General features: G+C 41.5%; 2 protein-coding genes across 2 annotated transcripts; one reads left to right on the top strand and one right to left on the bottom strand.

Moving 5' to 3' along the window:
• Positions 1-3,512: 3,512 nt before the first annotated feature.
• Positions 3,513-4,119, top strand: LOC120064710 (transcription factor HES-5-like). The gene is made up of 2 exons (XM_039015329.1): positions 3,513-3,566; positions 3,685-4,119. Exons 1-2 carry the CDS (start codon positions 3,513-3,515, stop codon positions 4,117-4,119), a joined length of 489 nt encoding a protein of 162 aa, XP_038871257.1.
• Positions 4,120-8,248: 4,129 nt separating this feature from the next.
• On the bottom strand, positions 8,249-21,869 carry LOC120065134 (delta-1-pyrroline-5-carboxylate dehydrogenase, mitochondrial-like). Its single transcript, XM_039015893.1, has 15 exons — positions 21,517-21,869; positions 15,956-16,049; positions 15,725-15,817; positions 15,160-15,207; positions 14,905-15,060; positions 14,524-14,673; positions 14,297-14,371; positions 13,979-14,166; positions 13,758-13,831; positions 12,330-12,526; positions 12,088-12,135; positions 11,801-11,953; positions 10,121-10,242; positions 9,837-9,955; positions 8,249-9,645 (listed from the first exon to the last, which is right to left on the bottom strand). Exons 1-15 carry the CDS (start codon positions 21,555-21,557, stop codon positions 9,533-9,535), a joined length of 1,671 nt encoding a protein of 556 aa, XP_038871821.1. The 5' UTR covers positions 21,558-21,869; the 3' UTR covers positions 8,249-9,532.

The following is a 21,869-nucleotide window of genomic DNA, read 5'->3' on the forward strand; positions in this document are numbered from 1 at the left end:
ACACTGGGGGGGGGGGGGGGGGGGGGGAGAGAGAGAGAGAGAGAGAGAGAGAGAGAGAGAGAGAGAGAGAGAGAGAGAGAGAGAGAGAGAGAGAGAGAGAGAGAGAGAGAGAGAGAGAGAGAGAGAGAGAGAGAGAGAAACATTCACATTGTAGATGCCAATTAAACACAATTATCCAGCACCTTCTGGGAAGGCACACTTCCATTGTGAGACACCTTCACTCAGTCCCCCCACAGAATATGTAGTAAATGTGAAAGAGAGTGTGGGAAAGCAGGAGAGGATCCTACTCATACCTCCTCCAGTCAATAGGCCACACCCCATCTCCCCTCCATCCACCATCCCCTTGCCCCCCTCTAGAGACACCCTTTCAACCTACTGCCCAGATCAGAGGCACTGCTGAGCTAGGGGGCACGTGTGTTCCCCCCACCTCGCCCTCGTTCACATGGCCGGCCTGTGTGCGTGCACACTTACCTAACACTGATTACACCTCTCCTCCTCTAATCTCCTCTGGCCTCTCATTAATGGAACCTGCAGTCAAACATCTGCCCCCACTGAAGCCTTTGGACAGTACAATACAGTGAACTTCACTCTCTTCTCATCAGAGGCTATTACTAAATAATGTTTCTCCTATCACTCGTGAATAAGTCAATAGAATTGGTAAATGTCTACATACTTCAATAACTTACTAGACACTTGCATTAAAATGTTTAACATTGATTCAAATGGTTGCTCTAAACTAAATGGACAACATTTGTGAGTTATTTGTCAATGCTTGATGTGTAAAGAGGCAGATGGCAAGGGTATTTTTGGAGGGAAATAATTTCTGGTCTGTCTTTTCTTCTCTCTTTAAAGATATTTCTAATAAGTGAGTCATGACTATGCAGATGAAAACATTATTTGAGTATGAACACATTCCAATGTGGACATTCCATCTATTCAGGAAGAAAAGCGACGGCCTCATTATAAGCACCTCCACACACACACACACTCTCGCCCACGTGCATGGACACACGCACACACACCAAAACAGTCTCCATAGCTTTGAGCCCAGATGTCCCAGTGTCTGTGTGCAGCCAAAGGCCCTCTCCCTCTCTCCAGTGAGGAATGTGTGAGAGCTCCGACCTGCTCCTCTTTCCCACACTTAGCCCCCATTCACGGCTGCGCCCCACCCTGCCACAGCCGCCACTGATCCATCACCCCTCATTATGCCTGGAACTCAATAGGCCATCTGGAACTCTGCTGGGCGAGCCCAGGACTCTCACACACTCCACACCTAGAGGAAGTCACAGGTAGATCATACTGGAATGCAAATAATAAGACTTGAGGCTGCTATTATGATATAAAGCCAAATACATGTTATATTTGTGTTATTGTCTGATAATGGAATACAGACATGGACATACAGTAAATACACAATCCAATGATACCTAAAAAAGACTGAACCTTCTCCGGAACTAGTTAATGGAAAAAACATGAAGTGGTACATTGCAGAGCAAGAATAAGATATTTATTGTTTTTGTATGTGTGAATACCTATTAAAACTGACCACCAACACACTGACCCATGACAGTACTGACAGGGCGTCGACTAAGACAGAAGTCAAACATTTGACAATTTCCCGCTTCAGGTCACATGTCCATGGGATACCATAGACCGGGGTCCACATTGAGGAGGATTTATCAGGTCTAAAGAGAGGTCAGGCATTTCCCAGGTCCCTGTGTGGCTCATGCCTCAAGGATACCCTACTTGATGAGGCGCGTGATACCAAGCACCTGCCCCTCTCAGGCGAAGCCTGGTTCAGCACAACAGTCAGGAATGCATTGTGCCCTTTTACATGGCACAGTTTGGCAGAAGAGAGAGAGGGATACATGTGGGAGATGCAAGGTTGGTTAAGACAATCTCACAATCTGGAGTTTAAAAATACACAGAAACAGCATGAATGAACAAAAATAACTGTTTTTACTGTAAGATGTTAATTGATGTGACAGATAACATAGACCAACAAATTAAACAGTTCTATAATTATAGGTCCAAGTAGAACAAGACAGTGCCCATGGCCATGAGTGAAACTAGGTGCACTAATTATAGCTAATAGGTCATTTAAAAGATACCACCGTTTATATGGCATCTCATGTGGTTATAAACATCACACAAAATTGAATAAAACAATTGAACCTTTAATCTTTGATAATTTGTATGGATTATCAAAGATGATCCAGCAGAACCCAACTATTTTGGAGTAGACATACTTTCCATTCAACAGGTTGTTTTCATTATCCTATAGGCCCATAATGTTGCCAGCAATGATTGCTGCAACTTTTCCCATTGAAATGGGCAACTTTTCATTATCTGTGGAATTTTGAATATGTAAAAAATACCAACAAAATTTTTATTGAAATTCTAACATTTCACAACTGTTGCACAACTGGACTGATGCCCTCTAACTAGAACTAGAGAGGTAAAACATGTATTGTAGAATTCACCCAGCTGACAGAGGTTTCCCGCCACAGAAGCCAGCTGCTCCTCTATTCAAAGACTAATCCTGTAGGCTGTGGTGTCCCAACTTTCCCACAGCACACTTTCAACAGAGCACAATGTAAGTGTGCTGTGCTCAATACCGCATTCGTCACGTTCCTCAATGAGGCATCTCATTCCCAAGGGGCCATATAGAAAAATATCACGTTGATACATTGTTGACCGATTGGTGATGAAGCGAACAGGAAAGAGTCGTTTGCAAAGGTTCGCATAAACTACCTGTATATAAATAGACTGTCGCTGTATAGCCTATATCGAAAATATCCTTTCAATGACAACAGACATAGTATAATAATAATAATAATAGTTTTTGAAAAACGTATTATATAGGCTAATGTCTAATTATATGCTATTTATTATCATACTATTGTTATGGTTCATATTATAATACAATATGAGTAAGAGTGGCTATAACAATCATAATTATAACTTGCGCATAAGAATAACAATCATAATTATAACTTGCACATAAAATAGCCAAATCAAACATTGTGTAAGGTTGAATGAATTCATCAAACTAAGTAATGTATTAAAAAAAAATGCGGGAAAAAGCATACAGAAGCAACGCCTCTTGATCCTGAATAATCTTCTGAAACCCATTTACTTACTCAGGATTTATTTCCCGCCTTTTGGTTTGACCGTGAATGGAGCAACATCTTGGTGTGCAGTCGCAAGGAACACAGTCAAATATTTCAGAGCATTTACTCTATTGCACAGTCCACCTGTTCCCGTGGGACACGCTCATTGTCCCAAAGCAATAGACAGTCAATTTAGCATGAAGTAATGGAACCCTCTTTCTTTGTACTGTCCGCGTTCCTGATTGGCCAGCAAGTGTGGGAAACCTGTCAAACTGAAACCCACACGGGTTTACAGTGTGAGGGGTGTATAAATACAGAAGCCCTGTAGAGGTGGTCAAACCACACTTCTGACATCCGCAACTATCTTTACTAAGAACAAACACCAACTGACCGACAGCAATGGCTCCTGTCAATATGTGCAACATAGTGAGGACTACGAAAGATAAAATCAAAGTAGGCTAAGTACAATTGACTACTGTCCTCTGTATTCATCATTTCAATTTGTTAACTTTTAATTTGAAGATGTCTTTTTAAACTGCGATTAACTAATCAGATTATTTATTTTATCTAGCTGAGAAAACCAGTGGTCGAGAAGATGCGCCGAGACCGCATCAACAGCAGCATCGAACATCTCAAGTCACTCCTCAAAACCGAACTTCAAGCACACCAACCCAACTCTAAACTGGAGAAGGCTGACATTCTCGAGACAGCTGTGTTTTACCTGAAAGACAACAGCACGCGCCCTGCTTCTTCATTCAACGCAGCGTCAACTGTCCAGAGCTACGCGGAGGGATTCACCCGGTGCCTGGAGGAGACGCTGCGTTTCCTCTCAGCGCACAACCAGCCGACTGACTCGCAACATAAACTTGTCGATCACTTCCATCGGGCACAGAAACTTGGTGACAGAGTTGTGCTGAGTCCAAACCGCGCGACTGTCCCTCACAACAGCAGAACTCCGAAATGTGTCACCGCAGGTGGAAGTGGGCCTTTGTGGAGACCCTGGTGATGCGCATAGCCTATTTTGAGACTTTCGATGTCAAAACCAGATAATATGTTGGTCTAGCTGCACGACCAAGTATGATCTCTTGTAGGAAATTATTCCCTTTACAATTTATCTTTTGTTCGTAAAAGTTTAAATTATTGTTATTATTCTGTTTAGAATGTAAATTCCATATCCTGTATTGTGCTATTGCGCATATATTTTTAACTTCACAATTGTGAAGTAAAATATTTTTACATATTGTAAAATATATTAAAGTAATACCTTGGTGTATTTATGGGAAAATAACTCAGCCATATGTTGCTGAATTGTAATGTGTCCTGAAACAAACTGTGATTGGAACATTGATTATCACATTGATATGGAAATATTCCCCAATAAATAAAAGGAAATTACAATTTATGGATGAATCTCTATTAATTAGGCTACTATTTCTATGTTTTTTTACACAACACTTATAGACACGGTAGGCCTACACCTCTATTTAAAATAAGGTGGCACTTAAAGGCCAGGAATGACTGAACTTTATGCATAAAAATACATAATTTCACATCATTCAGAATGATACCAACAGGACTACACAATGATTTATACCAAAATATTTCAGCGAACAACTTAACCTAAACGAAGCCTACAAGACTACAGGTGGTCTCCATATTTCCCGACAAAAAAATATTGATGTACAGCCTTCCCACACAGAGTAACGTTACTATTTATTTTGCTTCCCACCATAAAAACATCTTGCTCTAAATTTCCCATTGGGCAAAAACTGGTTGAATCAACGCTCTTTACAAGTAATTTCAACCACAAAAATGTATGTGAAGACAAAGTGGAAAACGAATTGGATTTGCAAAAGTCATCAATAAGGGCATTTCGTATTTTTTTCTTCATTTATTAACCAAACTTTTAACCTAAACCCAATCACATGGTGAAATATTTTGTTGATTTCACGTTGAATTCATGTTAGTTGACAACTCAACCAAATGTATATCAAGGCTAGACTTTGAACTGACGTCTGTGCCCAGTGGAGTGTTTTCACTGTAGGAGCTTGATTTTGGGAGGGAGAATTAAGGCATGAAAGACTCGATTCTGTTGAGTAAACATGTTCAAACTGAATGGTCCAGCTGCTGTTACACAAAAGCTAGCACTGGCGCCTCCGGAAAACGCTAGCTAACCGGAGCTTCTCTCCCACACTCACACCATTCAAGAGCTGTCAATTAGAAGCGCCAACATTCTCAATCCAACACATTGCGTTTTATTGCTGGTAATGAGCTCTATGGTAAAAAAAAGAAATCAGATTAAATCTTACATGTGAATATGGCATTAGCCTGAAATTTAGGCTACAACAATGCCATTAACAATTGAATATGACCAGTGAATGTACATCTATGTATTAAAGGGAACAATGGACATCATATAATTCAAAGCGTGATGGGGATTTATTTGAAGCATCCCACATGGAGCTCTCCCAATTGTGCTGCACAACAGACATAATGTTATTCCATAAATCTGCATAAAAAAGCATTCCACTGCAGTATGTATCACCATGAGATCAGCCCCTAGAATACTTGGCATAGCTTTGTAATGACACTATAAAGTACCCAGGACCTGTGCTAAATATTTTGACATGACAAAATGACAATTATTCTTCAGACTTGTTTCAATAGGAATAGTAACACGTCATTTATATTCCCCCTACAGAAGGTTGAGAAATGTTCAACTAATGAGTTACAAATATGCCAGTGACCAGTTTGAATATTTAGTTTGTCTAGATATGTTTTTTCAATTTCCCTTTAGTTAATGAGCACCACTGCCTATGCCTGCCTGCACATTGGCTCTGGTTGTCTGATTCCATTAGGATTCATAACAGTGGAAAAAGTTGTGATGAGAAAGTTGAGTATAAAAAGAGACAGCAGGTTCTTTGGGCCTATACATCCAGACATTTGGTGTCTGTCAGGTAGTGGAGGATGCTGAGGGTAGAACGGCTCATAATAATGACTGGATCGGAGCGAATGGAATGGCATTCCACTAATTCTGGTCCAGCCATTATCATGAGCCTCTCCTCCCCAATTAAGGAGCCACCAACTTCCTGTGCTGCCAGGCAGTGCTCTTTCCCGTGTCTACACTTACAGCACTAACTTCTAACAGTTTGAAGGATGGGAGTGTGCCAAAGGCATGGTAAGGATGTCTCCTCCCATCTGACTTTGATGTGACAGGAGTGTGGCACTATGAACACATCACAGTGTGAGGGATGAGGTAGAGATGCTAGCACACACTCAAACATCCTGACAGGAAGTAAAAACCTTGGCTTTGTACGTTGACACCTCAGTGTAGGACAGCATTCCCAGTTCATTCTGGGAATTCTTAACTTGTCAAATTGGCTCACCCTATCAGTCCCGAGACCCCAGCAAAAATTGGCTTTTCATTTATCTGCATGTCCAACCCTTATATTTAGCCTCACAATGAAGTGTTTGACCATTTTATTTTCAGAACAGGGCTACAAACAGAACACAAAACAATTTGATAAATTAGTTGCATTCATGAGTTTTGACAAATGTCAAAAAAATTGTCCAACAAAGCAAAACCAGATAAAAATTAATTTATATGAATGCTGTAAGTACAGAAATTGTTTGCTCAGTGGGAAATTAATATTGAACTGGTCAGTGACAACTGTGTGGAGTTTGGTGTTTGTGACAGAAACTATGTGAGCTTATTACAGTATTATAGACACTATGTCCTGGGATTTCCTATGATCTATGTAGAAGAGCCCGTTACCTTCTAACGACCCTTGTGTAGCTTGTGAGCATCAGAGGAAAACATGTCACATGTGTGTTTGTTAGAGTCCCAACTTTTCATAGATCGCGTATATGAGTTTGTAGCTCAAACCATTAGGACGCTACAGACATTTTTGTAAAAAGACCCGGCCACCTTTGGGATGCGCCCTAGTCTCACAAACACCGCCCTAGCTCAGCCTCAGTTAATCACACAGATTAATAGTTGGTATCGATGGACGCAGAAGAAATAGAGGAATCCAATGGTACAAGAAGTATGTAGCTCAACCTTACAATGTATAGAAGGGGTTAGAAACCGGAGAAACACCATCAGCTGTCACAATAACAACAGGGTATGGATTCAAGCAAGCCACATTCAGAAACAAAAATATGACATTAAACACAAAAGGTTAATATACTTTCTGAAATAATTTAATGACCATTATTACAAATTTAATAAAGGTCCATCTCTATTATTACCAATACAGGCACAATCGAAGACAAATCATTTCTATTAGCATTTAACAGAAAAATATTAAAACACATTTTATTAAAATATATCCCCCTGAAATTGTTTTCAAAACAATAAAGATGGCATGAAATTCAGATTGAGACTGAGCAATCACATGAAGTTGAAGCAATTAGCACTTACATAAATTTTTTGCAAACGTTCAGTAAAATATTCCACAATTGGAAAAGAACAGTAAGTGTGCGGTTGCTGAGGTAAACATGATTAGATGGCAAAGTGGGGTTTAAGTAAAAAGGTAACAGCACCCTCATGCTCAACCGGGTCTCAGAGCATTTTGTAATATTCTTAACGGAAATCCAAGACACTCCATTTAGTATGTTACGTTTCATATGGTATGTATTAATTTGTGGATGTCCATCACCCATTTTGTATGATATGTTACGAATTTGAAAAACGTACAATATGTTATGTATTTGGAAAATGTACAATATGTTATGAATTTTCAAAACGTATGATATGTTACAAATTCTAGCTAGGTGGCTAATGTTAGCTAGGATAGGGGTTAGCTAAAAAGGGTTAAGGGTTTGGTAGTTGAAAAGTAAAATGTGAAAGTTGTCTGTGATGAGATTCGAACTCTTTGGGTTGCTAGACATTTACGTTATATGCCTGACCAACCACCCTACTTTTGTTTTTTTCTCACGTTACCATACCAAACATAGAATATCATACTAATTTGAGTGTCCCGGATTTACTTTTAGTATGTTATGTCTGGTCTATGAGACCAGGCTGTCATGCGTAGTCTCAATGTCTCTCTTTCTCTCCCCCCTCCCAGAGGACCATCCCTCAGGACTACCTGGCATGACGACTCCTGGCTGTCCCTGTCCCCAGTCTAACTGGTCGTGCTGCTGATCCAGTTTCTGCTGTTTGTATGCGGCAATGGAACCCTGACCTGTTCACCGGACGTGCTACCTTGTCCAGGACCTGCTGTTTTCGACCCTCTCGTTTGAACATATTCAAGAACGATCTGGCCATGTACTATTATAAATCTCCACCCAGAACAGCCAAAAGAGTGGCCACCCCTCAGAGCCTGGTTCCTCTCTAGGTTTCTTCCTAGGCTCCTGCCTTTCTAGGGAGTTTTTCCTAGCTACTGTACTTTACATCTGCATTGCTTGCTCTTTGGGGTTTTAGGCTGGGTTTCTGTATAAGCACTTTGTGACATATGCCGAGGGCTTTATAAATAAACACATGGTCCTCCTACAGCCATAGCTCAAGTGTAACAAGTCAAGTACATCACCTTTCTTATCAGAGACAGTCAGGAGGATGAGTATTAGTGTGACAATACAGCAAATCAATCATAACACAGCGAGGAACTGAGTTTAGGTTAAGGACTGTTAGTAAGGACTTTCTTAGCACCAAAAAAGGAAGATAACCATTCTTCCCTCTTTTTGCCATCACAAACACTTAAAATTATAAACATTTTGATACTTGAACTTTAGCTGTCATGAATCATGAAATAATCATGGTCGAAACTCAGTGTTATTGTTTTTGTCAAAAGATGTTAAGGTGATAGACGGTCAGTTAATTTTTATAATACAGTCAGTTTTGTATGAATAAAAAAAACATCTTCCTCTCATAAAGTATTTGATGCTTAACAACTCTTTGAATACTTTCCTTAGGACAGAACAGGCGGAGACAACCTAACAGTGAGTAGTCTACATCTCAGGACCAGTCTGTACTGAGATGGTAAAAAAGCACATAGCAGCCATTTGATTAAAAACAGATGATTGATTATTACGTCTGTGGAATCCATGGTAGACCACACAGTTTTACTATGTCTGTGGATCCATGGGACGTTTTCATATTGTCATTCTTCTGTACAGCTAGCAGGCAACTTGGCTGGGTCAGCTGCAGCTCCTGCTGATCTCATGAAGTGCCAGAGGGGCACTGTTGCTCCCACTTTCAATTTAGAACAGCTAATAATTACATTCGTACTTGTGTATAGATTCAGTGCATACTTATAAGGGCAAAAATGGACAAAACTTGGATGAATAAGGAGAGTATTTTTCTCTTCATTTCATTGTCCGTCTTGACTGGAGAAAACGCCTACAGATTCCTCTACAGAACTAGGATTGGATGAGGGAGGCCTAGGTAGGTGAGGAAGGGGTAGAGTACTGTCTTTTTAACCCATATAGGGGTACTTCCATTCTCGGAGCAGGACGTGGGTGGCCTTGACCACCTGTGGGGACGTCCATCGCAGTACGTAGTGAGGACCACCAGGTTTGTCATTAGTACCTTTGCAGACAAAAGTTCATGTTTTAGGTATTATTGATATCAATAAAGATGATGTACCCATTTGACAGAAGTTTCCATGTCAGACATAGAGAGCTAACCAGGAGTAATGAGAAGTCCTGATTTATAGAACTGTTGGCAGTCACATGGATATCAATGAGCTGTGGATTGGTGTGTGGGTTGTGGATTGGTACCTGAAGCTCTGGCGCCACCAAATGGTTGCTGGGCGACAATAGAGCCAGTGGACTTGTCGTTCACATAGTAATTTCCTGCAGCGTTCCGCAAGGCTTTGGCTGCCTCATTCAGAACATTCCTGGAACAAAAACATTACTAAAGGGTTAGGAAGCAACATCTATTATCAATAAGCTGATCAAAGTTGGCTTTGCATTCATAATAGTTGTATATAAAACTGTATTATGTTCTTTATTTCATCAATACTGACACTCTGTAGCAAACCAGCTGAAGTAACCGAACGTACTTATCGAGAGCAAAGACAGCTCCTGTCAGGGCATATGGTGATGTGTTGTCTATCAGGTGCAGAATTTCCAGGTAGTCGTTCTCAGGGTAAACATAGACAGACAGAACTGGCCCAAAGATTTCCTACAGGAGTTAACCCAGAACAGAGTTGTTATAAAGTTCCATATTAACTGAGCAATCACAATGCAAGGAAGCAAGGAGGACTGGCCCCCCATTTGTGAAGCAGAGTGCACTGTAAACCCCAATGTGCTGTCATTACTAAAAACTTGAGGAAACCGGTTGCACTTAATATATTTGAGTACAGTTACCTATAGTGATTTTGTAGTCATTACTCATACCGAAAGAGTCACTGTGACCCTGTAGGGGGTCCAGAACTGAGTTGTATCAGCTTGAACACACCTCCAATATAATTTCCCAGTGTGCCTTGCCTTTGAGTGAATTGTAGTGTTACCACCCATGACACTATTTGTTGTTGATAGTTGAATTCGTTCATTTTCTGTCCTGTGGCTTTCACCAAGTTAGTTCCTAGGCAAATATTATCATTATAAATAACTCTTTATGACAATACATATCTCATAAGGCCTAATTTTGAGGCCTAGCTTTACCCTAACGCAGTGGCCTAAAACTCATGGTTTACAAGCCACATCAGGCCTGAAAGTGTGGTGCAAAATTCCAGTAATTTCCCCTTTATTCACAGATTTAAAAAAAATAATCCTGGTTGAAGGATATCCAGGAGTCTTCCAAACCGGATTTCTGGAAAACCTGGGAAATGTACCAGAATTTTGCAAACCTAACCGCAAATCACATTATGTTGGCATCCAAGGTGATGTGTAATTCCTATTGGAATCCAGCCAGAGTTAGGATATCCAACAGTTGAAATGTTTATTCACCCGCATCCTGCATTCTTAGTGACTGCCAGGGTTAGAAACAGTTTGAGGAGACTACATAAACCATTTAATCTGGAACAACTATTTCAGTAACAGGTGCAAGAAATCTAACTAAATGATTTGATTTGTTTAGTTATTTATCTTTGTGTAGCATAAGATTAATCAATCACTCAATGTACATGCAAAAACACAGATATAAAAATAAAACCAACCTACAGTAGAGCATGCTGGGAAAAAGTTAATTTGTTATCATTAATTTAAAAAAAAAAATGTTGATTTGATAACTCATTTAGTTTTGAGTGAGTACCACAAACATTTTAATTAATAATGACTTTTCATTGACTTTGAGTTCAACTTACTAGACGTTTTTGAGTTAAAAATGCCTTGGGGTTTACAGTGTGTGAAGCATGGCTTTAGTTAAACAAACATGGTGTCCATTCCATATATCCCTGTATACATGTTTATGTGAGTAAACCAAGCACTTGGCCCTGAGCCTGATCGCAGGCATCAGTTAAAACTGAAAAAAGAATCCTGCTTCTTTTCTTCATAAAACAACCATATCTAACCGGCTAGAATAAAGTCAGTTACAGCAATTCAGACCCAACTGATTGTCTCTCATGTGATTATGACATGTATGCATGTCTGGTATAACTCTTGCAGGTTGGTTTAAAGAAGTGAGAACATACATGGTTAAAACTGGAATCACAGTACGAAGTTCCATAGGCTAATAACAGTGGTGAGTAAAGAGGTGATCTATAACTACATAACTACTTATCAAGAATATCGAGTCTTACCTCGGCCATGATGGCTTCTTGTGGGTCTGTGCTCTCAATGATGGTGGGCTCCACAAAGTAACCCTTCTTGTCATCACAGTGGCCCCCAGCAATAATGTTCAACTTAGGGGAAGACTTGGCATGGTCCAACCACTTCTTAATACGAGCAAAGGACTGAGACAAAAATAAATAATATATAAAGAGTCACTAAAAGTAAAATAATCTTGAAAATAAAATAACTCTTGATCAGAAGTAATATAGCTGCTTCTGATCAAGCATCCAGAGTGGCAAATCTCACAGTACTGTACCTTGTCATCAATCACAGCAGAGAAGAATGTACTCCAGTCCTCCACAGGCTGGACAGGGGAATCATGGAGACCGTTACAACAACCTGACATCAAATTATCAACTACAGTATAAACTTCAACACTTTCAAATATCTCCTATTGGAGCACACGTCAACTGGCTGTAACTATTCCCACCAAAATAACCATAGTGCCAAAGTGACTGATGAAACAGTCCTAGAAGCTAAGGTCAGTTGTACACTCACGTCTCCCACTTTGAGCTGCTTGTGGATGTCCAGGAGCCCCTGTTTGATCTGGGGCCACAGAGAGTCTGGTACATACATCCTGGAGCAGGCCGAGCACTTCTGCCCTCCATACTCAAACGCTGAGCGGATGGTCCCAGTCACGACACTCTGCACATCTGCTGACTTGTGCACAAAATGGAAGTTCTTACCGCCGCATTCTGAAAGGTTTGGCAGAGGAGGATGTCGGTGAGGCAGTTTTCAAAAACTGATATACACTCCCCTCCGTATTTATTTGGACAGTGAAGTTAAAATTAGCAAATGTGGCTCTATTCTCCAGCTTTTTGGATTTGAGATCAAAAGTTTTGAATGAGACAAGAGTACTGAATGTCACCTTTTATTTGAAGGTATTTTCAAACATACAGTATCTGTCCTACCATTTAAAAATGAAAGCACTTCATGTATCTAGTCCCCACATTTGAATAAGAATTTTTTTTCATAAATACTTTGACAAATTCACTTATAGTGTATTAAAATACTCAAAAGTTCTGTATTTGTTCCCATATTTCACAGCACGCCATGACTACATCAAGCTTGTGACTCTATAAACTTGTTGGATGCATTTGCAATTTGTTTTGGTTGTTTTTCTAATTATGTTTTGCCCAATAGGAACTGAATGGTGAATAACGTAGTATCATTTTGGAGTAACTTTTATTGTAAATAAAAAATTACGAATAATTATGAATGAATAGTGAATAATGATGAGAGAGAAAATTACAGAGGAACAAAGATCACAACACCCCCCCCCCCCCCCAAAAAAAATGCTAACCTCTCATCATTCATGATTATCCATGGTAGCATCCACATTAATGTAGAAGTGTTCAGAAACATATTATATTATTATTTACAATAAAAGTGACTCCAAAATGACAATACATTATTCACCATTTAGATCCTATTGGCAAAACATAATCTTAAACACAACCAAAACAAACTACAAATGCATCCAACAAGTTTGTAGAGTCACAAGCTTGATGTAGTCATTGCATGCTAGTAATATGGGACAAAACTTTTGACAACTTTAATACACTATAAGTGAATTTGTAAAAATACTAATGGGAAAAAAAAACTTCAATGGGGGGACTAGATACATAAAGTGATTTCATTTAGAAACGGTAAAACAGATATGTATGAAAATACCCTCAAATAAAATGTGACATTCTGTATTGTCGCCTAATGAAACATTTGATCTCAAATCCAAAATACTGCAGTATAGAGCCAAATGTACAAATTTGAGCTTCACTGTCCAAATAGATTTGGAGGGGAGTGTAGATATAAGATGAGTATGAAGTCAATATTCTCATGTTTAATATTCAATATGTTTAATAACTTGACAGTGTGGTGGTGTACAGCATTTATCTCTATGGTTTACAGGCTATTGGTCCAACCCACCTCCTGCCACCCGAGGAAAATTCTTGTAGACATCCAGGTTCTGGGCCACCTGTTTCCACAGGTGCTTGAAAGTACTGAAACAGAAATGGGATGTTAAGAGACTCCAGGGTTGTTAACTTCTATTTAAGTTATTAAAAACAGTGTGGTACAGATTTGGTATTATGTACCAAAAGTGGCAATCAGTTTTACGTATGCTTTAACATGTAGAGATAAACACATACGGGACACTGCCAGTGAAGTTGATGCCAGCAAGGTGTTCAGAGGAGGTGATGGTGTCTCCAAATACTGGTCCATCAGCCGGCACAAACTGGATGATGTTGGGGGGCAACCCTGAATCCCGGAGGACATTGTAGACAGCGTAGCTAGCTGACATGGCTGTGTCACTAGGCTTCCACAGAACTACATTACCCTGAAAAACACAGGCAAACAAAGAAAGTCCAGTTCAGACTATAACCAACACCACACATCAGGATCTAAATGTGAAATGTATTAGAACTATAAGGACAATTGGGTATTGTTGTTTGTAGTGGAACACTTACCATGAGAGCAGGTGTACCTGCCAGGTTTCCACCAATTGCAGTGAAGTTAAATGGGGCAACAGCAGCTATGAAACCCTGTAGTTAAAGGGGAAATAAAGGTGTTGACAACAACAACTCCTGGAAAATATGAGTTCTAGAAAATCCATCCTAACATATCCCCAAGTATACAGGCTTTTATCTGTGACTATTATCAAGTTTAGATGATGCTAGGACCAGAGAGTGCTCACCTCCAGCCCACGGTAGAGCATGGTGTTGGTGCTACCATCACTGTCCAGGGGCTGCTGGCTCTCCAGTTCAACAGCGTGCTTCGCATTGAACCGGAAGAAGTCTATTAGCTCTGCAGCTGCATCAATCTCTGCCTGCACAACTGTTTTACCCTAGAAAATAATTCAGGAAAAAATGTGCTCATTCAATTGGCTCATTCATCCACCCTCCTCTCCCCTGTAACCTTTATTTAACTATTCCCCAGGTCATTGCTGTAAATGAGAATGTTCCCAGTCAACAACAAAAAAAGAGCGCTTAGGGGATGAATATCCACTTGATATTCAGCCATACAATTATAAGATTATTAAAACAACATGTAGACTAAATATAGTATTTCACTGTACCTGGCCTATCATGGTTTTGGCCAGAATCTCAGCTCTCTTAGGTCCACTGATGATGTCAGCAGCCTTAAAGAGGACCTGGGCTCGGTCCTGGATGGGTTTCAGGTCCCATTCCCTCCGTGCCTCCACAGAGGCCAAGATAGCCTTGTTGAGCAGCTCCTGTATCAATCATACCGAGGCAACACCATCCAGTCAGGTTATGTAAATCTTGGTGAATGTCTGATGAATAAAAACAGAAAAATTGTAATCTTAGTTTACCTTGTCAGCATAGCAAAACTTGGCCAGTTTGTGAGAGTGGTTGAAGGGCTATCAAAAAGAAAATAAAGAATTACCATGATTAATAGGTAATAATACCTTCAGGAAATAACATTTAAAGACAGTGTGGTATTGGTCAAAATTTACATTTGACTAATTTAGCAGACGCCTTATCCAGAGCGACTTACATTAGTGAGTGCATAGATTTTCATACTGGTCCCCCGCGGGAATGAAACCCACAAACCTGGCATTGCAAGCACCATGCACTACCAAATGAGCTACATGGGACTAGACTCCACAGGCAGGCCCCCAGCACAGGTAGTATGTTGGTTTATGATGGATGTTATAGAAAACTAATAACACAGCTGATAACACAACGTTATTACAGTCATTTCCAGTTTTACTTGACAGGCCTTGAAAGTATCCATTTGGATTAGGCAGTATGCTGTGTATCTGAGCAGCAGTGTGAGGGTAAACGTGAGAGCTTCAGTCTCCAGGCTCCCATATTTGCAGGCAGCATGGAGCAATAGTTTGCTCAGATTAGGGACATGCTGTTGACTCCACTCACCGATAGCTGGTATCTGATGTCTTTGGTCCACACATGTTCATCTCCAACCACACAGGGAATCTCCTCTGTCTTCCCCTTCAGGTCATCCAGGGCCTATCACACACACAACATTATTGAGTCTCATCTTTTATAGAGATGACCTTGTAGGTCATGAAGGGCATATGGAATGGTGCATGCGGTGGTTATTTGCTTGAGAGTGTGTGCTGTGTATGATTGTGTGTGTGCGCGCACCTTCTGCAGCTCAGCCCTCTCTAGACTGCCCTCGTTGAATCCCAGGATGGGCTCATTCTTCACCTCAACAGCTGCATAGGGGAAGGTCCTGAACCTGCACAGAGAGACACACATTAGGATAGACCGATGCACACTAAGTGAAGACGGACATATATGCGGCAGCAGACATCCCCAACATACATTATATCCCAAAACATGAGACTCAGCCTCATGGTGCAAAGTGAAGCATTTGTTCATCAGTGTATTACAGCCCTTTTACCTGAGGTAGCCTACCGGCCATTCATTCACTTCACCCCCCATAACATGTTCTGCTCTTTTACATCTTTGTTTTGAATAATATGAAACTTAACAATGTGGTTATGGAAGAGAATGAATGCCATTCAGTTCATTTTGAGGCAAGTCCAAATTCTGTTGACCTGAATAAGACTTTACTGGCCATGTAGATTGTGGTCTTGGTGCGATATTGAACTCTTTTTATACAGGTGCACCTCAGAGTTGGTTCTGTCCTGCCTCTTCCCTGCTAGATTTTGGCAAGCTGCAGTCTTCTGTCAGCTGGAATAAGTAACTTGAAGTAATCTCACAATCAGTTATTCTGTTATGACCAGTTGTTATAGCATAAAGGCTTAGTCATGCATAAAAGATGGGACCATTTTGCATCTGTAAAAACTATAAAAAGCAAGACACACCTAACAGCAGCAAGCAATTGCAATAAGCAATTCATGCTTATTTGATATTTCACTATTCTCTGTGTGTCGGGGTGAACACGGCTGTCTGTGTAATTTCTTTGTGGAAAAGTTAGAAAACGGCCAAACTTCTGGTGATCGTGCATGCACTGCCTCAAAAATGATTAACTGCTCTAGTTTAAATAGTCAGTGAAGGTCAGAGTGTCTAACTGGGTAGACAGGGGCTCGTATTCAAATATTAAAAAACACCCTCAACTCCCCCAACACATGGAACCGATGAAATATGATTAGTCAACTGCCTTCCCACATCTACACAGATGCTTCTCTGTCAATGGGTGACCTGGTGTACAACACAGCCTTCATACTGTTTATTGATCTTCCTCACCCAACAGAAAAGTCAATAGTATGTCAATAGTCAACTGTATGTCTCTCTCAAATATCAATATGCCTTGTATACTGTTGTTCAGGCTAGTTATCATTGTTTTGGTTTGCCCGTAGTTCCACTCCCCGTACCTCTGATACCTCCTTTGTCCCACCTCCCACACATGCGGTGACCTCACCCATTGTGACCAGCATGTCCAGAGATACAACCTCTCTTATCATCACCCAGTGCCTGGGCTTGCCTCCACTGTACCCGTGCCCCACCATACCCCTGTCTGCACATTATGCCCAGAATCTATTCTACCACGCCCATAAATCTGCTCCTTTTATTCCTTGTCCCCAACGCTCTAGGCGACCAGTTTTGGTAGCCTTTAGCCGCACCCTCATCCTACTACTCCTCTGTTCCTCGGGTGATGTGGAGGTAAACCCAGGCCCTGCATGTCCCCAGGCACCCTCATTTGTTGACTTCTGTGATCGAAAAAGCCTTGGTCTCATGCATGTCAACATCAGAAGCCTCCTCCCTAAGTTTGTCTTACTCGCCGCTTTAGCACACTCTGCCAACCCTGATGTCCTTGCCGTGTCTGAATCCTGGCTTAGGAAGGCCACCAAAAATTCTGAGATTTCCATACCCAACTATAACACTTTCCGTCAAGATAGAACTGCCAAAGGGGGAGGAGTTGCAATCTACTGCAGAGATAGCCTGCAAAGTTCTGTCATACTTTCCAGGTCTATGCCCAAACAGTTCGAACTTCTAATTTTAAAAATTAATCTCTCCAGAAATAAGTCTCTCACTGTTGCCGCCTGCTACCTACCCCCCTCAGCTCCCAGCTGTGCCCTGGACACCATCTGTGAATTGATCGCCCCCCATCTAGCTTCAGAGTTTGTTCTGTTAGGTGACCTAAACTGGGATATGCTTAACACCCCGGCAGTCCTACAATCTAAGCTTGATGTCCTCAATCTCACACAAATCATCAAGGAACCCACCAGGTACAACCCTAAATCCGTAAACATGAGCACCCTAATAGACATTATCCTGACCAACTTGCCCTCCAAATACACCTCTGCTGTCTTCAATCAAGATCTCAGCGATCACTGCCTCATTGCCTGTATCCGCTACGGGTCCGCGGTCAAACGACCACCCCTCATCACTGTCAAACGCTCCCTAAAACACTTCTGCGAGCAGGCCTTTCTAATCGACCTGGCCCGGGTACCCTGGAAGGATATTGACCTCATCCCGTCAGTTGAGGATGCCTGGTCATTCTTTAAAAGTTACTTCCTCACCATATTAGACAAGCATGCTCCGTTCAACAAATGCAGAACTAAGAACAGATGTAGCCCTTGGTTCACTCCAGACCTGACTGCCCTCGACCAGCACAAAAACATCCTGTGGTGAACTGCAATAGCATCGAAGAGTCCCCGCGATATGCAACTGTTCAGGGAAGTCAGGAACCAATACACGCAGTCAGTCAGGAAAGCAAAGGCCAGCTTTTTCAAGCAGAAATTTGCATCCTGTAGCTCTAACACCAAAAAGTTCTGGGATACTGTAAAGTCCATGGAGAACAAGAGCACCTCCTCCCAGCTGCCCACTGCACTGAGGCTAGGTAACACGGTCACCACCGATAAATCCGTGATAATCGAAAACTTCAACAAGCATTTCTCAACGGCTGGCCATGCCTTCCTCCTGGCGACTCCAACCTTGGCCAACAGCTCCGCCCCCCCCCGCTGCTACTCGCCCAAGCCTCCCCAGCTTCTCCTTTACCCAAATCCAGATAGCAGATGTTCTGAAAGAGCTGCAAAACCTGGACCCATACAAATCAGCTGGGCTTGACAATCTGGACCCCTTATTTCTGAAACTGTCCGCCGCCATTGTCGCACCCCCTATTACCAGCCTGTTCAACCTCTCCTTCGTATCATCTGAGATCCCCAAGGATTGGAAAGCTGCCGCGGTCATCCCCCTCTTCAAAGGGGGAGACACCCTGGACCCAAACTGTTACAGACCTATATCCATCCTGCCCTGCCTATCTAAGGTCTTCGAAAGCCAAGTCAACAAACAGATCACTGACCATCTTGAATCCCACCGTACCTTCTCCGCTGTGCAACCCGGTTTCCGAGCCGGTCACGGGTGCACTTCAGCCACGCTCAAGGTACTAAACGATATCATAACCGCCATCGATAAAAGACAGTACTGTGCAGCCGTCTTCATCGACCTGGCCAAGACTTTCGACTCTGTCAATCACCATATTCTTATCGGCAGACTCAGTAGCCTCGGTTTTTCTAATGACTGCCTTGCCTGGTTCACCAACTACTTTGCAGACAGAGTTCAGTGTGTCAAATCGGAGGGCATGTTGTCCGGTCCTCTGGCAGTCTCTATGGGGGTACCACAGGGTTCAATTCTCGGGCCGACTCTTTTCTCTGTATATATCAATGATGTTGCTCTTGCTGCGGGCGATTCCCTGATCCACCTCTACGCAGACGACACCATTCTGTATACTTCTGGCCCTTCCTTGGACACTGTGCTATCTAACCTCCAAACGAGCTTCAATGCCATACAACACTCCTTCCGTGGCCTCCAACTGCTCTTAAACGCTAGTAAAACCAAATGCATGCTTTTCAACCGTTCGCTGCCTGCACCCGCACGCCCGACTAGCATCACCACCCTGGACGGTTCCGACCTAGAATATGTGGACATCTATAAGTACCTAGGTGTCTGGCTAGACTGCAAACTCTCCTTCCAGACTCATATCAAACATCTCCAATCCAAAATCAAATCTAGAGTCGGCTTTCTATTTCGCAACAAAGCCTCCTTCACTCACGCCGCCAAACTTACCCTAGTAAAACTGACTATCCTACCGATCCTCGACTTCGGTGATGTCATCTACAAAATAGCTTCCAATACTCTACTCAGCAAACTGGATGCAGTTTATCACAGTGCCATCCGTTTTGTTACTAAAGCACCTTATACGACCCACCACTGCGACCTGTATGCCCTAGTCGGCTGGCCCTCGCTACATGTTCGTCGTCAGACCCACTGGCTCCAGGTCATCTACAAGGCTATGCTAGGTAAAGTGACGCCTTATCTCAGTTCACTGGTCACGATGGCTACACCCACCCGTAGCACGCGCTCCAGCAGGTGTATCTCACTGATCATCCCTAAAGCTAAAACCTCATTTGGCCGCCTTTCCTTCCAGTTCTCTGCTGCCTGTGACTGGAACAAATTGCAAAAATCTCTGAAGTTGGAGACTTTTATCTCCCTCAACAACTTTAAACATCTGCTATCTGAGCAGCTAACCGATCGCTGCAGCTGTACATAGTCCATCGGTATATAGCCCACCCAATTTACCTACCTCACTCCCATACTGCTTTTATTTATTTACTTTTCTGCTCTTTTGCACACCAGTATCTCTACTTGCACATGATCATCTGATGATTTATCACTCCAGTGTTAATCTGCTAAATTGTAATTATTCGATTTATTGCCTACCTCCTCATGCCTTTTGCACACATTGTATATAGATTCTCTTTTTTCTACCATGTTATTGACTTGTTTATTGTTTACTCCATGTGTAACTCTGTGTTGTTGTCTGTTCACACTGCTATGCTTTATCTTGGCCAGTCGCAGTTGCAAATGAGAACTTGTTCTCAACTAGCCTACCTGGTTAAATAAAGGTGAAAAAAAAAAAAAAAAAAAAAATAGACCTCTATAGAGATTCAAAATATGGCTATAATGTTTTACCAAGGGTAACTGCATAAATAAACATTCATTCAGCTGGCTTGCCCATACAGGTTCCTTCTGTCCATTTGATTTCTTGCATAACACCAGTTGCCAGTGCTACTTCAGGTTTTTAGCCCAAGTCCACTGTCATAGAGATAGATAGAGGACTCATCATGGATATAACAATTTTAGCATGAACATTGCCATCGCCATGGAGGGCTTCCACCATTTTTAAGTAGTCAACTGGGTGGAGTTTCCTATGGGTGGGGTTTCCTATGGGTGTGCAGCAATCAGCCAATGAAGAAGGAAATTGACCCCTTTAAAATAGATATAGCCTCAATGGCGCTGCCCATGCTGTCACAGACGCTATAATAGAATAGATAAAAAGAGGAGTTCTCGTTACAGCTCTATGTGCCCAGGGTGTATCATTCACGTTCTGATTTAATCAGAAAACACAAAATCATAAATAACTTATTTAAACCTATTTAACTTGCCCTTGACATTGAAAGGGTCTGGTGGCTGGCAGGGAAATCATTACATAACACCTAGCTAAATAAAGGTTAAATAAAATAAAAAACATTTAGCATTGCAGCAGCTAATTTTTTGTTGTTGTTCTACTTGGACAGTTCTAACTATAGTGTGGCAAAAAACGTTAGGTAGAGCAACAATCATAAGTCAAACATTGACTATCAGCTACCAAAATAATGCAAATTACATTAGCTTGGTTACGAAAAGTCAAAACTAAGGTGAGTTAGTCTCGTGTATGTTCATGTGAAAATACGTACCCCCTCCAAGACAGATAGAATGCTGATCTCACACGCAGCATGTTCCAATGGAAAATATGTAGAGAGAAAAAGGACAATCTAATAACAACACACCCTTATAAGACCACTTCAGGCAACCGATACAATGTATCAAAACTGATTAGAAACATTGAAGCTGTTTGATATCTTGAGAATGTAGCCTACTGGTTGCACGTATAGCGAGTTCAGAGGATTCGGCCCGTACCAATATTCCATAGGGAGGCCACATTCATTATATTACCACACTTGCGTCTAAATTGTCACAGTAATTTACAGTATTTTATCTAAACAGAAATTACATAATTTAATCTTAATATTTACACTGTGAAACTGCA

The sequence above is a fragment of the Salvelinus namaycush genome, chromosome 20 (genome assembly GCF_016432855.1).
Source record: "Salvelinus namaycush isolate Seneca chromosome 20, SaNama_1.0, whole genome shotgun sequence".
NCBI lineage: Eukaryota > Metazoa > Chordata > Actinopteri > Salmoniformes > Salmonidae > Salvelinus > Salvelinus namaycush.